Below are 18021 nucleotides of genomic sequence, written 5' to 3'. Positions count from 1 at the left end.
CAAGCCCGGGGCCCGCACCGCCGCCTGGGCCGTTCCCCGGCTCCACCCCCGTGAAGCAGCGGGTTTTAGTGGGTCCCACAGAAATGACCGGGGGCTCCGGGCAGACACTCGCCCCGCCCCGGCCTCACCGCGCCGCCGCCCGCAGCCCCCGGGGGTGGGAACCGCCTGCTCCGACCGCTGCCCGTCAGCATCGCCATCGCCATCGCCGTCGCGGCTCCGGCTCCGGCTCCGGCTCCGGCTCCGGCCAACCGCGCTCCGAACGCCTGCCCCACCTGCTGCCGCGCGCGTGCGCGGAGCGTGAGCCTCTTCTGCAGCGCGAGGCCGCGCCCCTGCTCTCGTCAGCCAATGAACGCTCCGCCTGCCACCAGCTCGACCAATCAGGCAGAAGAAACGCAGTGGTTCTTGTCCTGGAGCCGCTTTCTCCCGCGTTTTTTCGCGCTGCGGCGGCCGGGAGGCTGGGGGTGTCTTTGGCGGGGTAGGGCGGGGCGGGGCTGTGCGCGGGCTTCCACCTCAGCCGCTCTTGGAAGCCCCTTTCTCAGCTCCTCGAAAGGCTCGTCCTTGCGTATGCCTGTTCTCAGCGGAGGTCTCTCAGTAAAGCGGGGAGTTTTCAAGCGGACCCAAAATGTAGGAGCCCGAGAGCAGCTGGAGCAGAGAGCACAGAGGGGCAGAGCCGGAGCCAGGGGAAGGGGTCACTAGCAGAGCAGCAGGAGGCGCCTATTTTCTTTCTTGTGATTTTTTTAATTACTTCCCACAAGAAGGTGCGGGTGTAGAAATACCTGTCTGAGCATCCCCATGCCACAGCACCCTCAATATAAAACTGATCAGCAACCACGAATCCCTACTTGACCTTATGTGGCATCAAGAGAGAAAGTCAGGTATCCAGGTTTTCATAGGATTTCACAGAGGAGTCAATAGATAAGAGATAAAAGCTCTCACCTGGGTATCTTTTCTGTTTGGTTTGAGGGATGTCTTTTTCTTAGGTTACTTGAGTGTGTTACATACATCTTTATGTTTTTTTCTGTGTGTGAGGACAGTATGGAGGTGCCACTCTTGCTACAATTAAAAGACTTTTAACAAAGATCCAGGTTTTGAGGCATCTACTAAAAAAAAAAAATATATAAAAAAGAATCCTTTGGCCACCATTACTATAGTATCCAAATAAATGCTTGCCAATCTTTGATGGATTTATCCCTAGAATAGTCTTATGAAGTATGTCATGGTGACACCTGTGACGTTGGAAAATGTTAGTATGATAGTATCCCCATTATATAGATAGGAATCAAGGCCCAGAGGAGACGACTTGGCCAAAATCACACTGGAAGTCAAGTGTCGAATTTAGAAATCAGATTTCCTGTACCCCAACTACAGGATCATTCTTTTTTTACTTCACCTAAGCTCCTCTGGAAGCTCATTCCACAGCTGGGTCCTCTTGACAGAGATGCCTTTTTCTTCAATTTCATATATATCAACCTCAGCCTTTGGTCTGCATTGACATAAATCAGCACTATACATTTTCAAGAAAAATCCAAAAGAATTAAGAAAGGATGGTTTCAAAGAAACTCCCAGAAAACTTCACTCCAACTTAAAATTTTCATTTGGCCAAAAAAACCCCAACAACCCAAAAATCCAAACTTTTTTAGTAAAAATGTTTTGTGACACATGTTTCTCAACATTTCTCCCAACTTTACTAATGGGACTGGCTCCCCTTAAACCGCAAAAGGACTTTCTTGGAAACTGGAAGTTAACTCAAACAAACATCCAAGTCCCTTATCAAGCACGGAGCTCTCTGTGGCTGGCTATTTGGTCATAAGATGTGTGTGCTTGCACCTGCTTTCCAGCAAGCACTGTGCTGCACTGGCTTGGGGGAGTGGAGCAAGGGGTGTGGGTGGGTGTTGGCACAAAGTACCCACCATGGATGGGTGTGGAGGAATAGCTGGGTTCTCATTATTAGACCTGACTCTCTGTGGTTGCTGGCTCTAGGTCCCACCTTTCTCCTCTATGGGGAACAGGCTTCTGAAGACAAAAGGGGGAGCTCTCAGCGAGACATGAAGACAAAAGGAAGAAGCCGGTTGAGAGGGTTTTCTCACTTTCAGGCTGAGGTAGTTGTGATTCCATCACTTGGCACGTTCTGTTGCTTGAAAGAGACGTAACTTCTGTCAGAGACAGGCAGGCTGAATAATACGCATCAAGGTACACTCTCCTGGTGGGCACTCTGCAGCTGTGAAGGAGTCTGCAGGAGCCAAAGAAACAGCCAGAGCCCTGAAAGCTGAGTATTGCTGGCTGCTGAGAGTTGGTAAGGACTGTAAGGTCATTTATCTGAATTCATTTTAAAAAAACCTCCCCAATCAATGCATTGTTAAGCCAAGAGGAGACTGAATTCACTTTATTTGAAGCATCTACTCCACATCCTTCCTTCCCATTTTTTATCAGTGTTCTTTGTGTTCTTGATGTCTTCTCTGGAGGTACTTGCTAATCTATCTTTTCTATGTTATTTTGGGATTATATTTTAATTATTTCTGTGTGGTCTCTCTGTGCTCATTGCTTTACTTTTTGCCTACTATATACAGCACAGAAAAGGGTCTCTTCTGTCTTCCTGTTCCCTTGGTAGCTTGTGTGATTTACTGTGGGAAGATGTAGTCAAGGCAATGGGTTTGATTGCAGCTTTGCTCTAAAGGAGGTTTCTGGTTTTCTGGACTCCTTTAGACAAAGTTTCTGGTTCTCTAGACTTCTTGTCTAAAGGATTGCTCATCAAGGATGACTGCACAGTAGTGGCAAATTCTTTGCCATGCTGCCCTTGCTTTATACAAACATCACCTCTGCTTGGCCTTGGTTTGCCTTGGGTTTGCTGCTTTTTGACCGAGTGCTAAAGTTCTCCAGGCACAGAGACATGTGGGAGATGATGGTGTTCATGTGAGCAGAAAAAGAGGCATTGAGCTTGGAGTTATCTGTTTAGTTCTGGCACTTGAGTGTGCATGGGCTCTGTGATTCATTAGACCCAAAAGGAATATGCTCAACAGGGAGACCTCAGCTAGAAAACCTAAATAACCTTCCCATGCCATTTCAAACAGATGTTGAGCAGGCTGGTAGGGAAGGATTACTGTGTGGAACCCCACAGGGGAGGCAGGGATATTGTGCCCTCATGACCCTCTACACCAGGTGTGACAGGAATAACTAGCTATCGCTTCTCCCTTTCACAAACCTCAGTTCTGTTCCATAAGCAGGACTCTCACATTTCATTAACTGATGGTGCTGAATGTCAGGAAGGGACCCAGCACTGTAAGCTTTTGTCCTTCATTCCATGTCCTAGCCTGATTGGAAGGTATTGGAAGCACCCTTATATCAGCCCCAGTGAAATGTTGTCCCTATGAGAGGGATCTCCAGAGGGATTGATGTGTCTGAAGGTTTACTTAGTGCTGGCAATGCTGTGCTCTTCCTAAGTCCCTTAGCCTATGGGTGATACATTTCCACCACAAGCATCTTCCTCATTACATTAGGAAATGTTTTCACTTTCTCCATATTTTCCAGACCACGTGTTCCCCACTCCATCCCCCAACAAGACTGGACCAACCAAACTTTTGGGGACAGAAGCCCACTGCAGGATGGCTCGGAAGATGAGTATCAATGAACTGGAGGACCAGCTTCTCTGTCCCATCTGTCTGGAGGTTTTCAAGGAACCCCTGATGCTCCAGTGTGGACACTCCTACTGCAAGTCCTGTGTGGTGTCCCTGTCATGTGACCTGGACAGGCAGTTCCTATGTCCTGTGTGCCGCCAGGCTGTTGACTGCAGCAGCTCACCGCCCAACGTGACACTCGCCCGGGTCATTGAGGCACTGCAAGCCATGGGCGAGTCAAACCCCACTCAAGAGTCTTGCCCAGTCCACCACAACCCCCTCAGTCTCTTCTGTGAGCCTGACCAAGAGGTGATCTGTGGGCTGTGTGGCATCATCGGTGCACACCGGCAGCACAAGATCACACCAGTCTCTACTGTCTACAGCCGCATGAAGGTAAAGGCTTGGAAAACTAACAGCTATGCATGGGCAATGCCAATGCGTGTGTTATAGAGACAGCTGTGAAAAGGCACAGGTCTCCCAGTGAGCCAGCAAGGAAAGGTGTTTGGAAAAGCTTTTTGTTTGCCTTCCTGACAGTAGATGTGATAGTTGGAGCTTCTGTACTGAGGCTGGATCCCTCCAATGGTGCATCCCTCATTGAATTTTCAGCACAGGGATGGTGTGTGTGTGTGTGTGTGTGTAGGAGTGTCTGACAGGCAAGCTGAATGCGGAGGTGTAAGAAGTCAGGCGCCCGGGGCAGCTGTAATGCACAGAGGCATTAGTGACTTCTGGCTGCTGTTATGCTGTGTTTATGTGGCTGTGGCAACAGCTGCTATTTTTTCATGCCCCCGCCCCCAGACAGTATCTGAGACTGCTACCCCAGTCATCTCAACTTAGTTATGCTACTGGCTGAATGACTCTTGAAACCTAATGAACAGGAACTAGAAATCCACCAGGGCCCCCAGCTGGCTGGTAGTTGTCCTACAGCCAATTAATCCTCAACCTGAGGTCTTGTATCCTGACGTCTTGTATCTTCTGGGCTTCACTGACCTCATACTGCTTTGAGGTGCAGGTGAGCACTGATCCAGGCTCAGAGCAGAAGCTCCAACCATTGCATCCGCTGTCAGGAAGGCAAACAAAAAGCTTTTGTAAACCAGAGACTTAAGTTCCTCCATTAACAGAATCTCTTTTTGGCCTGGAGTTGAATTCTAGCCCCATACTTTGGGGAAGGCCAGGTTCAGAATATAAATCAGGCTTATCTCAAGTATAAATTAACATCCCAGACAGCTATCCCTTCTTCTCAGAAAACAGCTCAGAAAATGATCTTGTCAGATAAGGGGCTTTATCAATTCCATCTCAGTGAATCTAGAGCAGATGCACTCACTTTCTGGCCTAGAAATCTGATCACAGGGCTCACACAATCCAAAAATGGGTGTCCGTTTTCTCCTCTGTCCTGACACCAATCTCTCTGTCACCTGGACGAAGTTATTTAATCTCCCTGGTGCGCTTTTCCCTCTGGAAAATGGGGAGAATGATACTGCAACAGTTCTCAGGGGCTGGGAGAATGAATTAGTTAATATTTGGCAAAACAAACTGGAGTAGAGGATGGAGTGTTGGCATTGCACCTGAAGCATAGGGAGAGCAGGAAGTTTATTGGATTACAGGAAGGAGTGGCCAGCCCTTCCCTGTTTACTCCAAGTCCTTTCATCATGGGTGTTTAAACACCATCAAAAAGGCCCGGAAGATAAGAACTGAGATAAGCTACCCCAGGGACAGCTGGGAGACAGAGCTCCTGTTACACAGGCTGCAGGCTGGACATAATGAGCTCAGCTTTTGAGGTAAACAGGCAAGGTCATGGCTAGCCAGTCATGTGAACACCCAGGAATGGAAAAGCACAACCTCAGGCCCCAGCTCCTTTCAGCTCCTGACACCAGAGAGATAAGAGTGCAAGGCATAAGAACCATGCTTTGCACAAGGCACAGAGCCTGGCTCCTACTTCAAAGTGAGTTGTGTCCAGGCTGTGTCCATCCAGACTGGAACCCTGGGACCTGACTCTTTGCTGTGGGCTATGATTTAGGAACCAGAATGTGCCTGAGTAAGATGGAGTTAAGTGCATGATTCAGAGCTTTCTCTGATCATTGTAAATGAGGAATAACTTCACTGAATCCTCCAGTGAAACCATGTATGGAACATAGGATGACCATCCAAACTGCAGGGGAGGAGCTACTTTTCAAACAGGATGCCCTTAGCAGAAAGACTCACTGGCTTTAGGGTTAGTGTTGCACTGTCAATCTCTGGGCAGTTTTCATAACCCCCAAATCCTCTTGAACAGCTGTCAGAGGAAGGATAGTGATCCATGTCCATAGGTCAAGCTTAGGGAAAGGTAATGTATGCCCCATGCTCTGCTTGTTTAAAACACCTTCACTATAAGCCTGGTATGGGGGTTTATAATCCTGTTAAACAGATTCATAGATTGTAAATTGGGAAATGTTGCAAACAGCAGGCAGGACAAAGAAATCACTGTGGGGTAGAGATAAGGGGCTTGGCTCCACCAGGGAATAGGTGATCTTAACAACATAGGGCTTGTCCACATCCCAGGCCTTCTCTCAGTACAAGTCCTTGCAGGAGGCAGCAGCCATCACAAGGAAGCCACCAAAGCATATTCATTAGGGCTGTGTGAAGCTTTGGGTGCTGATTTGATTCAGAGGAGCTTTGGCCCGATTTGGTGCCTGAATCTCTGAATCCGAATCGAATTAGGAGACTAGTTAAAAGGTCTGAATTGATTTGAAGCTCTCCGAATTGATTTGGAAAAGCATAGGTGACTGGTAGGGGGTGCACAGGGGTGTGAACATGCTCCCTTGATGGGGACGGTGTCCCCCTCACAGCGGACACTGATGCTGCCAGTAGGGCTGGTGCCCCACCCTGACAGGGTCAGCGGCTGCTGCGGGTGCCCTCCCAGGTTCAGGAGGCACCAGTCATTTATACGGAAAAGATTCAGAGAGCTTTGATGATTTGGGCAGTCCCCGCTCACTGCAGCAGGGGACTGGACCCAGACTCCATGCTGGTAAGTAGGGGGTGGGGGAGGGGAGGATGGAGGAGGGGATCATAGAGGGATCCCTGCCAGGCCCCATCCCCTGCCTGCTCCCCCAGCCCTGCTGAGTGCCCCCCAACTCTTGCCCGCTCTCCCAGCCCTCCCACTTCCATGGCTGCCCTGCATGCCCCAGCTCCCAGCCCTTTAAAAAAAAAGAAAAAAGCCACCATTCACTGGCTGCTGCAGTGGCCTCGGGGCTTCTGGGGCTTGTGGCAGAGCTCCTCACACAGCGCGGAGCAATGCAGAGCAGCAGGGATCGTCCCCTCATCTGGCAGGAGCCAGTAACTCGGGGCTTTTTTTTTTTTTAAAGGGCCGGGAATCGGGGCAGGCAGGGCAGCTATGGGATGGCGGGCTGGGAGAGGGGGCAGGGGTCTCGTTGCAGAGCCCCTCATGCAGCAGAGGGCAGTGGGAGGCAGCAGGGATTGCCCCCCCACCCTGTCTGGAAGCATAGTGAATGGGGACTTCTTTTTTTTTTTTTAAAGAGCTGGGAGCTGGGAGAGCGGGCAGGGCAGCCGTTGACAGCAGGCAGGGGATGGGGCCGATTTGGTGGTGGCCGACTCTCCAAATCAGATTCGGCCGAATCGATTTGGGACAGAGATTTGAATCACTGAATCGAATCGCTGTCCCCCGAATCGGCCAAATCTGAAGCGAATACTAGCTGCTTCGCACAGGCCTAATGTTCATGCCCCTGCAGTTGGAGCTGTGCATTTTCACTCCCACTGCAGTGCCAGCAGGATGCACAGTACACCCTAGGAGGCACCACCTGTTAAAGCTGCTTTGGTAGCTAGGAGAAAGCATGGGCAGGTTTATGCACACTTTCTGTCAGCTGCCAGGTGGTGGCAGAAGCTTCCCATTCAGAGAGCTGGCATTGCTCTGCCAGCAGAAAGAAGAGGTTCTGCCACAACAGGGGAGCCTTGACATCCAGCCAAAGCTGTGAGGCACCACAGGAGCTGCATGGGGGTGCACACATTCTGGCGGCTTCCATGTGTTGCCTGTTCTCTGTCTACAAAACTTCTGTCAAAAGAACTGTCCCCCTCCGGCCCTGCTGTCCCCAGTGAAGCAAGGCTCTAGTTTAGTCAGGCTGTGTAGAGAAGGACTTTTGCCTGTAACCAGTCAGATGGCTGTGGCCAGCTCTAATAGCACCCCTCTCCCCGCTGTGAAAATGTATTCTTTAAAACAGGGAAATGGGATTTGACAACCACAAAAATTGGCTGGGGGCTTGGAGCAAGCATTTATATGAAAGTCCTATCAACTTTCATTTATTGATTTATTTTTATAAACTGACAGTATTAGGCTGATGGTGTCCTTTCACTGTGCAGCTTAGTATGTTGTTGCACCTATGTGTTATAAATTGTACCTTGCAGCATATCTTCTGTCACCAAGTGAATTTAGCCCTTGGGACCTTAATTTCCACATCTGCGGATTCTTAGAGATTTTATGAAACTTGAACATTGCAAGATCTTTGTGTATTTTGCTTTTTTTATGGTTTGAAGGATTTGGATTTTGGTGGGGAGTGTTGCATTTCATATACTTGTCTCTTGGGTTGCCACTATAATGCAACCACCTCTGGAGTGGAATGCAGCAGCTATTTAACAGTGCACATTCATGTAGGAAAGAAAAGAAAGAAGATATTTTACATAAATGAGCCTATGGGAGGATTCGTAAATGGACAGAACATTATTTCCCTGTTCAGAGTTTGCCCTGATTGCTAGCATTAAGAATATATAAGTAATGTGATATTAAAAAGGCCTACTGGTGGGCTAGGGTAGAAGGGATGTAAGGTCATGAATTAATTCTCCATTTAGCCCAGAAGAATATAATCTCTTAATGCTTTATATCCTATTAGTGAAGCCATTCTGGGAAGCCAGTGAACAAAGGAACATGGAACATGATTCACCATAAGAGAAACCAGTTCCCTTCCAGGGCAGGCTGGCTTGCACAAATGAGATATGAATGGGCTCCAGAACCAGATCTGGGATATGTGAGCAGCCTGGCCACTCCTTTGGTTGGAGTGGTCTTGGGCAGAGACTCCTGTCTAACAGAAGTGTGTACTTCCCTTGCAGGAGGAGCTCTCTGTGCTGTTAACTGAAGTCCAGCAGCAAAAAAGGAACCTGGATGAACACATGAGCAAGCTGGTTAACAACAAAATTCGTATTGCGGTGAGTGCAGGGAGGAGTCAGCTTCCCAGCATTTGCAGCCGGGGCAGCCACAGATGTGATCACTGGTCCTGACTGGCTAAGAATTATGTGCATCCTATTAGTTTCTTATCCCAGCTATCTTTATCTTAGCCAGCTTGTTTGTTTATATCATCTGCTTGGTATGTCTTATGTCTTGTCTCTTAGATTGCAAGCTGTCAGAGGCAGGGGCTTCCCACCATACACTCATACAACACCTTACATATCAGAAGCTTGACATGATTGGTCTTTGGGTACTCCAGCAATATGAATAGTAAATCCTGTAGTTCCTTATGTCCCACATTGGGAGCAGTTCCTCCTTCTGTCTCAAAAGTCCCACCAAACCAGTCTACACAGTGCCAGCCTCCCCTTGTTTCCATATGCTTTGCCAGCAGTAGTGGGTGTTTGGCAGGTGAGTAAGCACCTTGCTTCCTCAAAATAGCAGCAGGCAGTTAATCCTCCATGCCTGCTCCTTGTGGGGGAAGGGATTTGTTATTCTTTCCACAAGCTCTGAATTAAAAATAACTATTTTCTAGTGACTGTCTCTTGTGGCACAGAGCCACCTGGCATGAGTTTATGCTGGCTGGAAAATTCAGTGTTCAGAGCTGGTTTGACTTAATGTCCTTGCAGGTGAGATAACACTGGTGGAAAACACCCTGGCCAGAGCTGACTTTCCAACAAGGTCAATACTGATAGTTTATATTGCTAAAACATGGAAAGTGGGAAGTCAATAGACGGGCTAGATTTGGCTTGATGCTCATTTTCCATCAGATAATCCCTTTGAAGGCATTTTTCCATATTGGGCATCACTTCCTGACCCTGGAAAATGCGGTATTCCCCTATAGCAGAGGTGCATATGACATCCAGGGTATGGCACAGGAAACACTTGCACAGACTGTGCCTTCTCAGCTGAGTCTAAGATGGGTGAGTGAAGCAAAAGCTTTCATTCCAGCCTTGTTTGCATTTGAGCCAAGGACTTAGTTTCCCTCACAGGAAAAGTGCGATTCAGGGGTAGCCAGACTTTGCCCAAGCAAGGACATCAGAACTCCGGCCTTCCAGAAGACTGACAATGTCTGATTTTCTTTGAACAGATATACTTTATTTCAGAAACAGCCTCTACAGGCTACAGGTCCTAGCATGCCATTCCAAATAAAATGGAGAATGACATGCTGTTCCTTGTAGGGCCAGATCCTATTAGACCTATTAGGCAGGTAAGTGGACTAAAGTACATGTCTGATTCTATCCACTTTGCTTGAGTTCCTGAAAAACTGTTAATGGAAAAGATGGTGGTTGCTCCTCCTCCTTACTGCTTTTTTGTCACACAAGGCTAAGATGATGGTGTGTCACAAAAGTAAATGCAGGGATTTTCAGGGACTTGAACAGGGTTGGCTAGACTTGCATTTAGGTGTCTAATTCCACTTAGATGCCCAACAGGTGAAATAGGATCTAGTCTGCAGTCTTCATAAGTTGCATTTGTTTGTTAGGAAGTTAGGCTGTCTTGTAAAAGGCAGTGACCTGCATTTCACCTTTGGTCTGCCTTAGGGTCTGCTGACAAAGAACATCCTGCTGAGCTCTGCTTAGCAGAAACAGGCCAATCCACCCTGCCCCTGTCACAGGGTTTTTCCTGCCACTCTGGTAACTTGCAGTGTCCCTGCAGAATGAGTCAGATGTCTTCAAGTGGGTGATCCGGAAGGAGTTCCAGGAGCTGCATCGCTACATCGATGAGGAAAAGGCCAGCTTCCTGGAAAGCACTGAAATAAAGGCTGCTCGCCTCATTGCCTCTATTGAGTCCCATGTCAAGCAGACGTCAGAAACCCTGAAGAAGTTAAAGGAGGTAGAGATATCATTGGATAAACTCAACAATGAAAGCCAATTGGATTTCATCCGGGTGAGTCTTCCTGTCAAGGGAATATATAGCAAAACCCTGAAGAGGGAACAGCCTCCTCAGCTCACAGGCACATTTCCCCTAAGTATGCTACTGGGAAAGCAGTCAGTTGAGTTGCTCCCATGGAGCTTCCCTGGAAGTGGAAATCCAGGTACTCTCCCAGGCATCCCACTTATAGAGGAGAGAGCGAGGTATCCGACTCCTGCTCCCATGAAGAAAATAGAGCCACAGTCTTCACCACAATTTTCCCCTCCCCGTCAACAACAGGAAAAGATGGAGCTAGGTAGCCCCATGTATCCTGGCAAGAAGAGTGGTGAACTGGGCACCTTGCCACGCCTGCCTAGGGCATAGTGGTATAAATAATCAAGCACAATTCTGTTTCACTGGACCCTGTCCAGCCTTCTCTTCACCCCATCTCCCTTACACCACCCATTCCCACCCTGGTCCCTGAGTTCTCCTGCTCTCTTGTCTGTGAAACTTCCAGTGATCCTCCCAGCCTAGCAGTAAGGAGAGGAAGCAATTAAGATTCATCCTCTGGCACCTGGGTCAGATGGGAGCACAGATTGGGAGTGCGTGAGAGTGCTCTAGCAGGCAGGCTAGGGTATGCCCACGCTTTGAGACCCCCGTGATGCCTGAAGACCCTGCATATTCTTGAATGTGTGGCTGGGGTTCTGCCAGCACTAACTTCACCTTTGTACATCTTGTGTTTTACAGAAACACGGCTCAATCATCTCCAGGTGAGTGATGTGCACCCAAAACATTTCACTCCTAGTAAACCCTCCTTGGAGCCTGCTGTGCAGTCATGACAGCTGGAACCAGAAATAGGGAAACATTTCCTAAGAATGGTTATGGACTGTGCCTATTCAGGGGACTGGTGTGAATTATAGAATCATAGAGAAGTAGGGCTGCAAGGGACCTCCATAGGTCATCTAGTCCAACCCCCTGCCTGAGGCAGGTTCAACTCTATCCAGACCATCCCACATAACCATAATCTAAACTTTACATAAGACTACCAGCAACCCTGACAAAACATAGACCTGGCACCCTAATCTGCCATGGGTAAAGCATGGGAACCATAGCAGACCATGTCCTGTTTCTACAAAATGTTGTCAATATATGCTCAAGATGTCCTGGGTAGAGGGCCATACCCCTCGCTACAGAGGAAGGCAAAAAATCCCACAGTCCATATCAGTCTGATCATGGGGTAAAATTCCTTCCTGACCCCAAATATAGTGATCGGTCTGACCCTGAGCAGGGGGACAGGACCCCCTATCCAGGATCCTGTTTCTTTGATCCCAGCAGGAGTACTGGCAAACCCCAGTCAAAGTCCCCAGCCTGGGGACCCAATGCCTCTGGGAAGACTTAAAATCACCATGACGCATATAACATAAAGGGCGGCAGGGGGTGGGAGGGAGAGCATGGACACCTCTAGCAAAGCCTAGAAACATGGGAAATACCTATGGTAAAACATAGGCATATCTATCTATGCCTAGATCATCCCCGACCAGTGCCTGTTCAGCCTCTTCTTGAACACCTCCAGTGGTGGAGAGTCCTCAACTAGCGAAGAAGTCTTTTCTGGATATCTATTATAGACTTATTTTGCTGAAACTTTAAGCCATTGGTCTGTGTCCTCTTATCTTCAGCAAGAGAAAAAAAGGTGCTTTCCTTTTTATTTATGGCAGCCCTTCAAGTATTTGAAGACTAATATCATACACTCTCTTATGTGCCTTTTCCACAAGCTGAACATGCCTGTCTCCTTCAGCCTGTTCTTGTATGACTTCCTTTCAAAGCCCTTTATAATTTTTGTTGCCCACCTCTGGACTCTCTCTAACTTTTCCACATCCTTTTTAAAATGTAGAGCCCAGAACTGCACACAGTACTCCAGATAAGGCCTAACCAAGTGCTGGGTAGAGAGGCGCTATCATCTCCCATGCAGCGTTCCCTCTAAGCTGCGCGGCTGCGCAGGTGCGCTCATGCCGCACTGCCAGGCATGCCTGCGCAGCCAAGCACACCACGCAGCTTAGAGGAAATACTGCTCCCATGTCTTGTATCTAATGCTTCTACTGATGCATCCCAAAACTACATTTGCCTTTTGTTTGGCTGCATCATACTGCAGACTTAAATTGAGTCTAACCTATTAGGACTCCCAGATCCTTTTCCATAGTGCTGCCATCCAGTGAGGTGTCACCCATTTTTGTTTTTATGTTTTTTGAATATTCTTTCCAAGGTGTAGCACTTTGCATTTGTCAGCACTGAACTTCATCCTATTAGCTTCAGACCAATTTCCAATATGTTGAGCGTCTTCTGAATTATGCTCGTATCCTCCAATGTGTTCACAGTCCTTCCCAGTTTTGTGTCATCTGCATACATGCTCAAGAAGCTTTCTATGCCAGCATCCAAATCATTAATAATACATTGACCAGTACCAGGTTCTGGACAGACCCCTGTCGGACTCAACTCAAAATCTCCTGTCATTCTGACATGGACCCATTAATAATTATTACCCTTTGCTTGCAGCTATTGAACTAGTTATCTACCCACCTTATAGTAGTTTTATCTAACCCACATTTCTCCAGTTTGTTTCTGAGAAGGTCCTATGGGACCTTATCAAAAGCCTTGCTGAACTCCAGATATGCTGTATCTACACCATTCCCTTCACCCAACCAAGTAGTTACTTTGTCAAAGAAGGAGATCAGGTTGCTTGACACAATTTGTTTTTCATAAATCCATGCTGGTTGCTTGCAATCAGCCTTTCTTTCTCCAGATGCTTGCCAGTGGCATTATGCAAGACATGCTCCAGTAACTTCCTAGATATTGAGGTGAGGCTAACTGGTCAGTAGTTCCCCAGGACCTCCTTTGTGCCTTTGTAAAAAAGAGGCACTATATTGGCCCTTTTCCAGTCCTCTGGTACCTGGCCTCTCCCATGACTTCACAAACATCATTACCGAGGGCTTTGAGATCTTCTCTGCCAGTTCCTTCAGGACCCACGGATGAAGCTCATACAGCCCTGCTGACTTGAATTAATTCAGACCCATCAAACACTCTCTGACCATCTCTTTTGTTATCTCCTCCTTCATCTTGCCCCCTTCCTTATTCAGATAATTCCTATTAGGTGTCTGGCTGAAGCTTAATTATTTTGTGAAGACTGAGGCAAAGTAACGGTTGAGTAGCTTCACCTTCTTTGCATCTTCGGTTAGCAGTTCTCCCTGACTTCTTAACAGAGGATGCACAGCTTCCTTGGTTCTTTTTTTCTGGCCAACATACTGATAGAACCTGGTCTTATTGTCCTTAACCTCCTTTGTCAGGTGCAGCTCATTCTTTATCTTTGTCTTCCTGATTTTGTCCCTGCAGGTTCTTGCTGTTTCCTGGTATGTTTCCTTGGTGACCTGCCTATTCTTCCATTGCCTGTATGCTTTCCTTTTGTATTTGTGGCATTTCAGAAGCTCCTTGTGCAGCCATATTGAGATACCAGGAGCCAGGGGGTACAGCTGCATCTTTTTTACTGCATTTCATGCTCTTACTGAATACTACAGTTAAGATGCAAGAAATTATAATACAGTAGTATGTCTTATAAGCTAATAGTATATCTAAAATTTCATCAGGTAACACTGACATAATAAAGAGACAAGATCCAATATAAAAATAGAGCAACAGTGAGGCAAAAACAATCAAGAAACTTGAATTGTGGAAGCACTGAAATGTGTGGCAGATGTGGCAAACCACCAAGCCACCAGTGACAACAATATTCAGCAATAAATAGAGAAAGAATATTTTGCAAGGGAGTGCAGATCATTTAGGCAATTGAAAGTAATTCAGGAGAAGGAAGTGCCATCAGATAACAATAAGCCTCTGCTACTAGGAACTATATCTTCAACAGAAGAATCAAAACTTGGTACAGTAATATAAATCTCAGTGGTCCATTCAAAATAGACACTGGAACTGTAGTTACTGCTATCCCTGCAAAAGACTATAATCCATCCTGGGTCAGAGATATGAAAAGGTCAGATAAAATTCTCAGAGAGACAAGTAATGCAGCATTAGAAATGTGTGGCCAGTTCAAGGGGAAATTAGAAAAAGGAAAAATTTTATCACACCCTGTCTATGCAATACAAGGTTCATCTTCAATATATGCCACCTCAAGAAGATCAACTACCAAGGAGACAGGGTCAGAGCATGAAAATGAAGCTTCTTCTCAAAAAAGTCATCATAAAGGTTCACTTAGACATGGGAGCCCTAAAAAGGTTAGAACAAGGTCTGGAAGACTAAGCAGAACTCTGCAGAGACTTGACCTTTAAACATCCATTTACAGTTTTAGGTATACATATTGATTGGCTGGGACAGCAGTGTAAATAGTTTTAAGGATTACAGTTTGTTGTTAAACTTTTGTAATATGTTGTAAGTTAATATTGTTCTTTGTAAAGAAAGGGAAATGTGAAGTGATAACAGAGTCCTGGCCCTCCACACCCAGTAGACAGACTGTACTAGGGGGATTGTAATAAAGATTGGACAGCCTCTGGAGGGAGCCAGATTACAGCCATACTGTGGCTGCATGTGTCTTTGTCTCCCTGACACCACAGGTTCCATTCTCCTAGATAAGAATGGCATGGTACCTACACACCCTCCATCTGGTATGGTTTAGGGTACTTCACACATGTGGGGAGCCTGCTGCAATGCGCTGGAGATCCAGAGCATTGAAGCAGACTTGATTAATCGAGTCTGCTGGAGCATGTAAATTGATGTACTCTGGCAGCCTCATGTGTCATGTGTATCAGTGGTGCGGTGTGCCTCCGTGCTGAGAAAATGTTGGTGGTGCACTTTCAACTAAAACATGTTCGATGTGCTTTAGTTCAAAGCACCCTGCCACCATTTTCTCAGCACGGGGATGCGTTGTGCCATTGATACACGTGACATGTGGGTACTTTTAATGAGCTCAGCTCGCTAATTAAAAGCACCTGGCACTGTGTCAGGAGCACATGTAAAAATGCTTAGTGCCCACTCTTTGTCCTAGCTACCCAACACCAACTATCTGGAGTGGGAAGTGCAGCTCCCACATGGCAGCTAGAGCAGCCAATAAGATCCTGGTAGTTTTGCCTCACATGAGCACTTGCAATGTTCTTATCAGACTCTGTGGTGTTTTTGACTCAATGCTATTTTTCTTCTAGGTCAGAGCTTCCCCAGCTGAATCCACTGGAAGGGACCTTCAGTGCTGTCTCCTTCCAGCCAGGCTTCCATCAAGATGACATCAAGTTGACTGTATGGAAACGTCTGCATCGCAGAGTCCTGCCAGGTACCACGCTGTCCATACTAAGCTGCCTGTAGCACGTCCTATACCCACTTGTGCACCCACCTACAGCTTGAAGCAGGGTATCTATAAACAGACTCACAGCCTCCTGGCATGTACCAAGTTGCCTGGGTCAGATACATAAAAGTGTAGTCAGGAATATATGTAAAGCTTTATCTGACATGGTCACAATCCTGCCTACCTGAGAGCTCACAGGCAGGAGTGCCACACCCAGGCCTGGCCCATTAAACTGGTTGGACTGTCAGTGCTCTCTGGTATGTGGCCAGGCCTGCCTGTCTTCTCAGAGCGTCCCAAGTCCTGGTCTTGGTCCAACCCACATAACTGCTTGGGGTTCACTTGAGCCCAGCCGGTCTGCTCACACACTTGAGCTGAGTGGTTTACCCAGGGCTGGAAATCCCAGATGCTCAGGTCTCCCTCCCTCTCCCCCCTGCACCTCTGATTACCCTGTTTCTTTAGCTCCAGAAACACTGAAACTGGACCCGGCAACTGCACACCCTCTACTGGAGCTGTCCAAGGGAAACACGGTTGTGCAGTGTGGTCTCTATCAGCGCCGGGACAGCAATCCTGAGCGCTTTGACTCCAGCAACTGCATCCTGGCCAACAAGGGCTTCTCCTGGGGCAGGCATTACTGGGAGGTGCTTGTTGGCACCAAGAGCCACTGGCGCCTGGGCATCATCAAGGGGACGACGAGCCGCAAAGGCAAGCTGAGCAAGTCTCCTGAGCATGGTGTGTGGCTCATTGGCCTGAAGGAAGGTAAGGTCTATGAGGCCTTCAATACTGCACGCACCACACTGCCGCTCAAAACTCGGCCCCAGCGCATTGGCATTTACCTACACTATGAGAAGGGTGAGCTGACCTTCTACAATGCGGACAGCCCCAATGAGCTTCTCTCCATCTACACCTTCCAGGCAGAATTCCAGGGGAAACTCTACCCCATTGTGGATATGTGCTGGCATGAGCGGGGCACCAGCTCCCTGCCCATAGTGCTGCTTACACCCTCCATGATCCGACACACACGGTCTCCTGACAGAAGCTCTGATCCAGAGGAACCCACAAAGCTATAGATCTCCATTCAGAAAGAGCCCCTCACTCCTGGGAATAGACACACCTTTCTCTGTGTGGTGATCTACTGCCAGGGAAGGGGCTATGGACCTACACTGTTCTCAGTTGTTCAGTCTCAGGGTTGGGATTGACATGGAAACAGGTTCTTTATCCATTAAGGGCAGAGAACAGGCATAAACCAAAGCAGCATGCCACACAAGTGAATATGGACCTGATGCCTACCTTTAGACCCATCACCATTGGTGAGTTCCATTTATCCCTGCTGCCTCCTCCTTTCCCAGACTCTTATGAAAGGCAATAACAACTGCTGGACATCACTGACCATCACAGGCAAAGAGCAGCAGGCCCAGATAAACACCACCGAGCACATGTCTCTGGTCGTAGACAGTGAGCCGTATGACAGATGCTGTAGAGTTGCAGAATGCTCAGAGGCCATTGTAATAACTCTTTACATCTCCTAGGGGCTGGCTAGTGATTGTATTGTCTGCTAAATGGGTAAAGGATACTTCCTGTGAAAACAGCTTTGGTGTGTGTGGTTCATATAGACATCTGAGGGCAGTGGCCTGCCCCAGGAGATTCTGGTAGTGGCTGGACTACATACAAAAAGCAGGAGTTCGGGACCTGAGGGACAGCCTGGTGGCAGCAAGAGGACCCATAATCACTTTAGAGCAAGGCTAGTATGGATCTTCAGAAAGGGCTCTTCATGGCCTCTCACTGACCAGACTCCTCCCACATGCCTGCACTGAACTATTCCTACTGCTTCTGCATTTCTACCCAGATCTTGGGGGAAAGTAGTTCCTACCTGTGCTGTGGATTAAGTTGACTTAATTCACACTTAAGGATTGACTCACAATGTCCCTAACAACCCCACTTCTCTCATTTTCCAGGCCTTCTCTGTGCCATTCTAAAAGTATGTAAATTCCTTAGACAAGGGCCAAGTTAGAGACAAAATAGGTTTC

The 18021-nt window shown here is 47.7% G+C and overlaps 2 protein-coding genes across 4 annotated transcripts in view; one reads left to right on the top strand and one right to left on the bottom strand.

The window, feature by feature from the left end:
* The window catches only part of FKBP6 (FKBP prolyl isomerase family member 6 (inactive)), a 66842-nt gene extending 66464 nt beyond the window's left edge, over positions 1-378 (bottom strand). For 2 of the 3 annotated variants that reach the window (XM_006258807.4, XM_014609427.3), the window contains exon 1: positions 129-264. In XM_006258807.4, coding sequence (XP_006258869.1) covers positions 129-203 — 75 coding nt within the window. In that variant the 5' untranslated portion in view covers positions 204-264. The other variant, XM_059717657.1, reaches the window with a different exon arrangement.
* Positions 379-471: 93 nt separating this feature from the next.
* Positions 472-17582, top strand: TRIM50 (tripartite motif containing 50). The gene is made up of 8 exons (XM_006258795.4): positions 472-875; positions 1981-2293; positions 3526-4004; positions 8703-8798; positions 10471-10701; positions 11413-11435; positions 15861-15985; positions 16457-17582. Exons 3-8 carry the CDS (start codon positions 3600-3602, stop codon positions 17062-17064), a joined length of 1488 nt encoding a protein of 495 aa, XP_006258857.1. The 5' UTR covers positions 472-875; positions 1981-2293; positions 3526-3599; the 3' UTR covers positions 17065-17582.
* The last annotated feature ends 439 nt before the right edge of the window (positions 17583-18021 follow it).

Source organism: Alligator mississippiensis, chromosome 14 (assembly GCF_030867095.1).
Source record: "Alligator mississippiensis isolate rAllMis1 chromosome 14, rAllMis1, whole genome shotgun sequence".
Classification (NCBI taxonomy): Eukaryota; Metazoa; Chordata; order Crocodylia; family Alligatoridae; genus Alligator; species Alligator mississippiensis.
The sequence above is the reverse complement of the archived record's forward strand: the minus strand, read 5'-3'. Positions and strand labels throughout refer to the sequence as shown.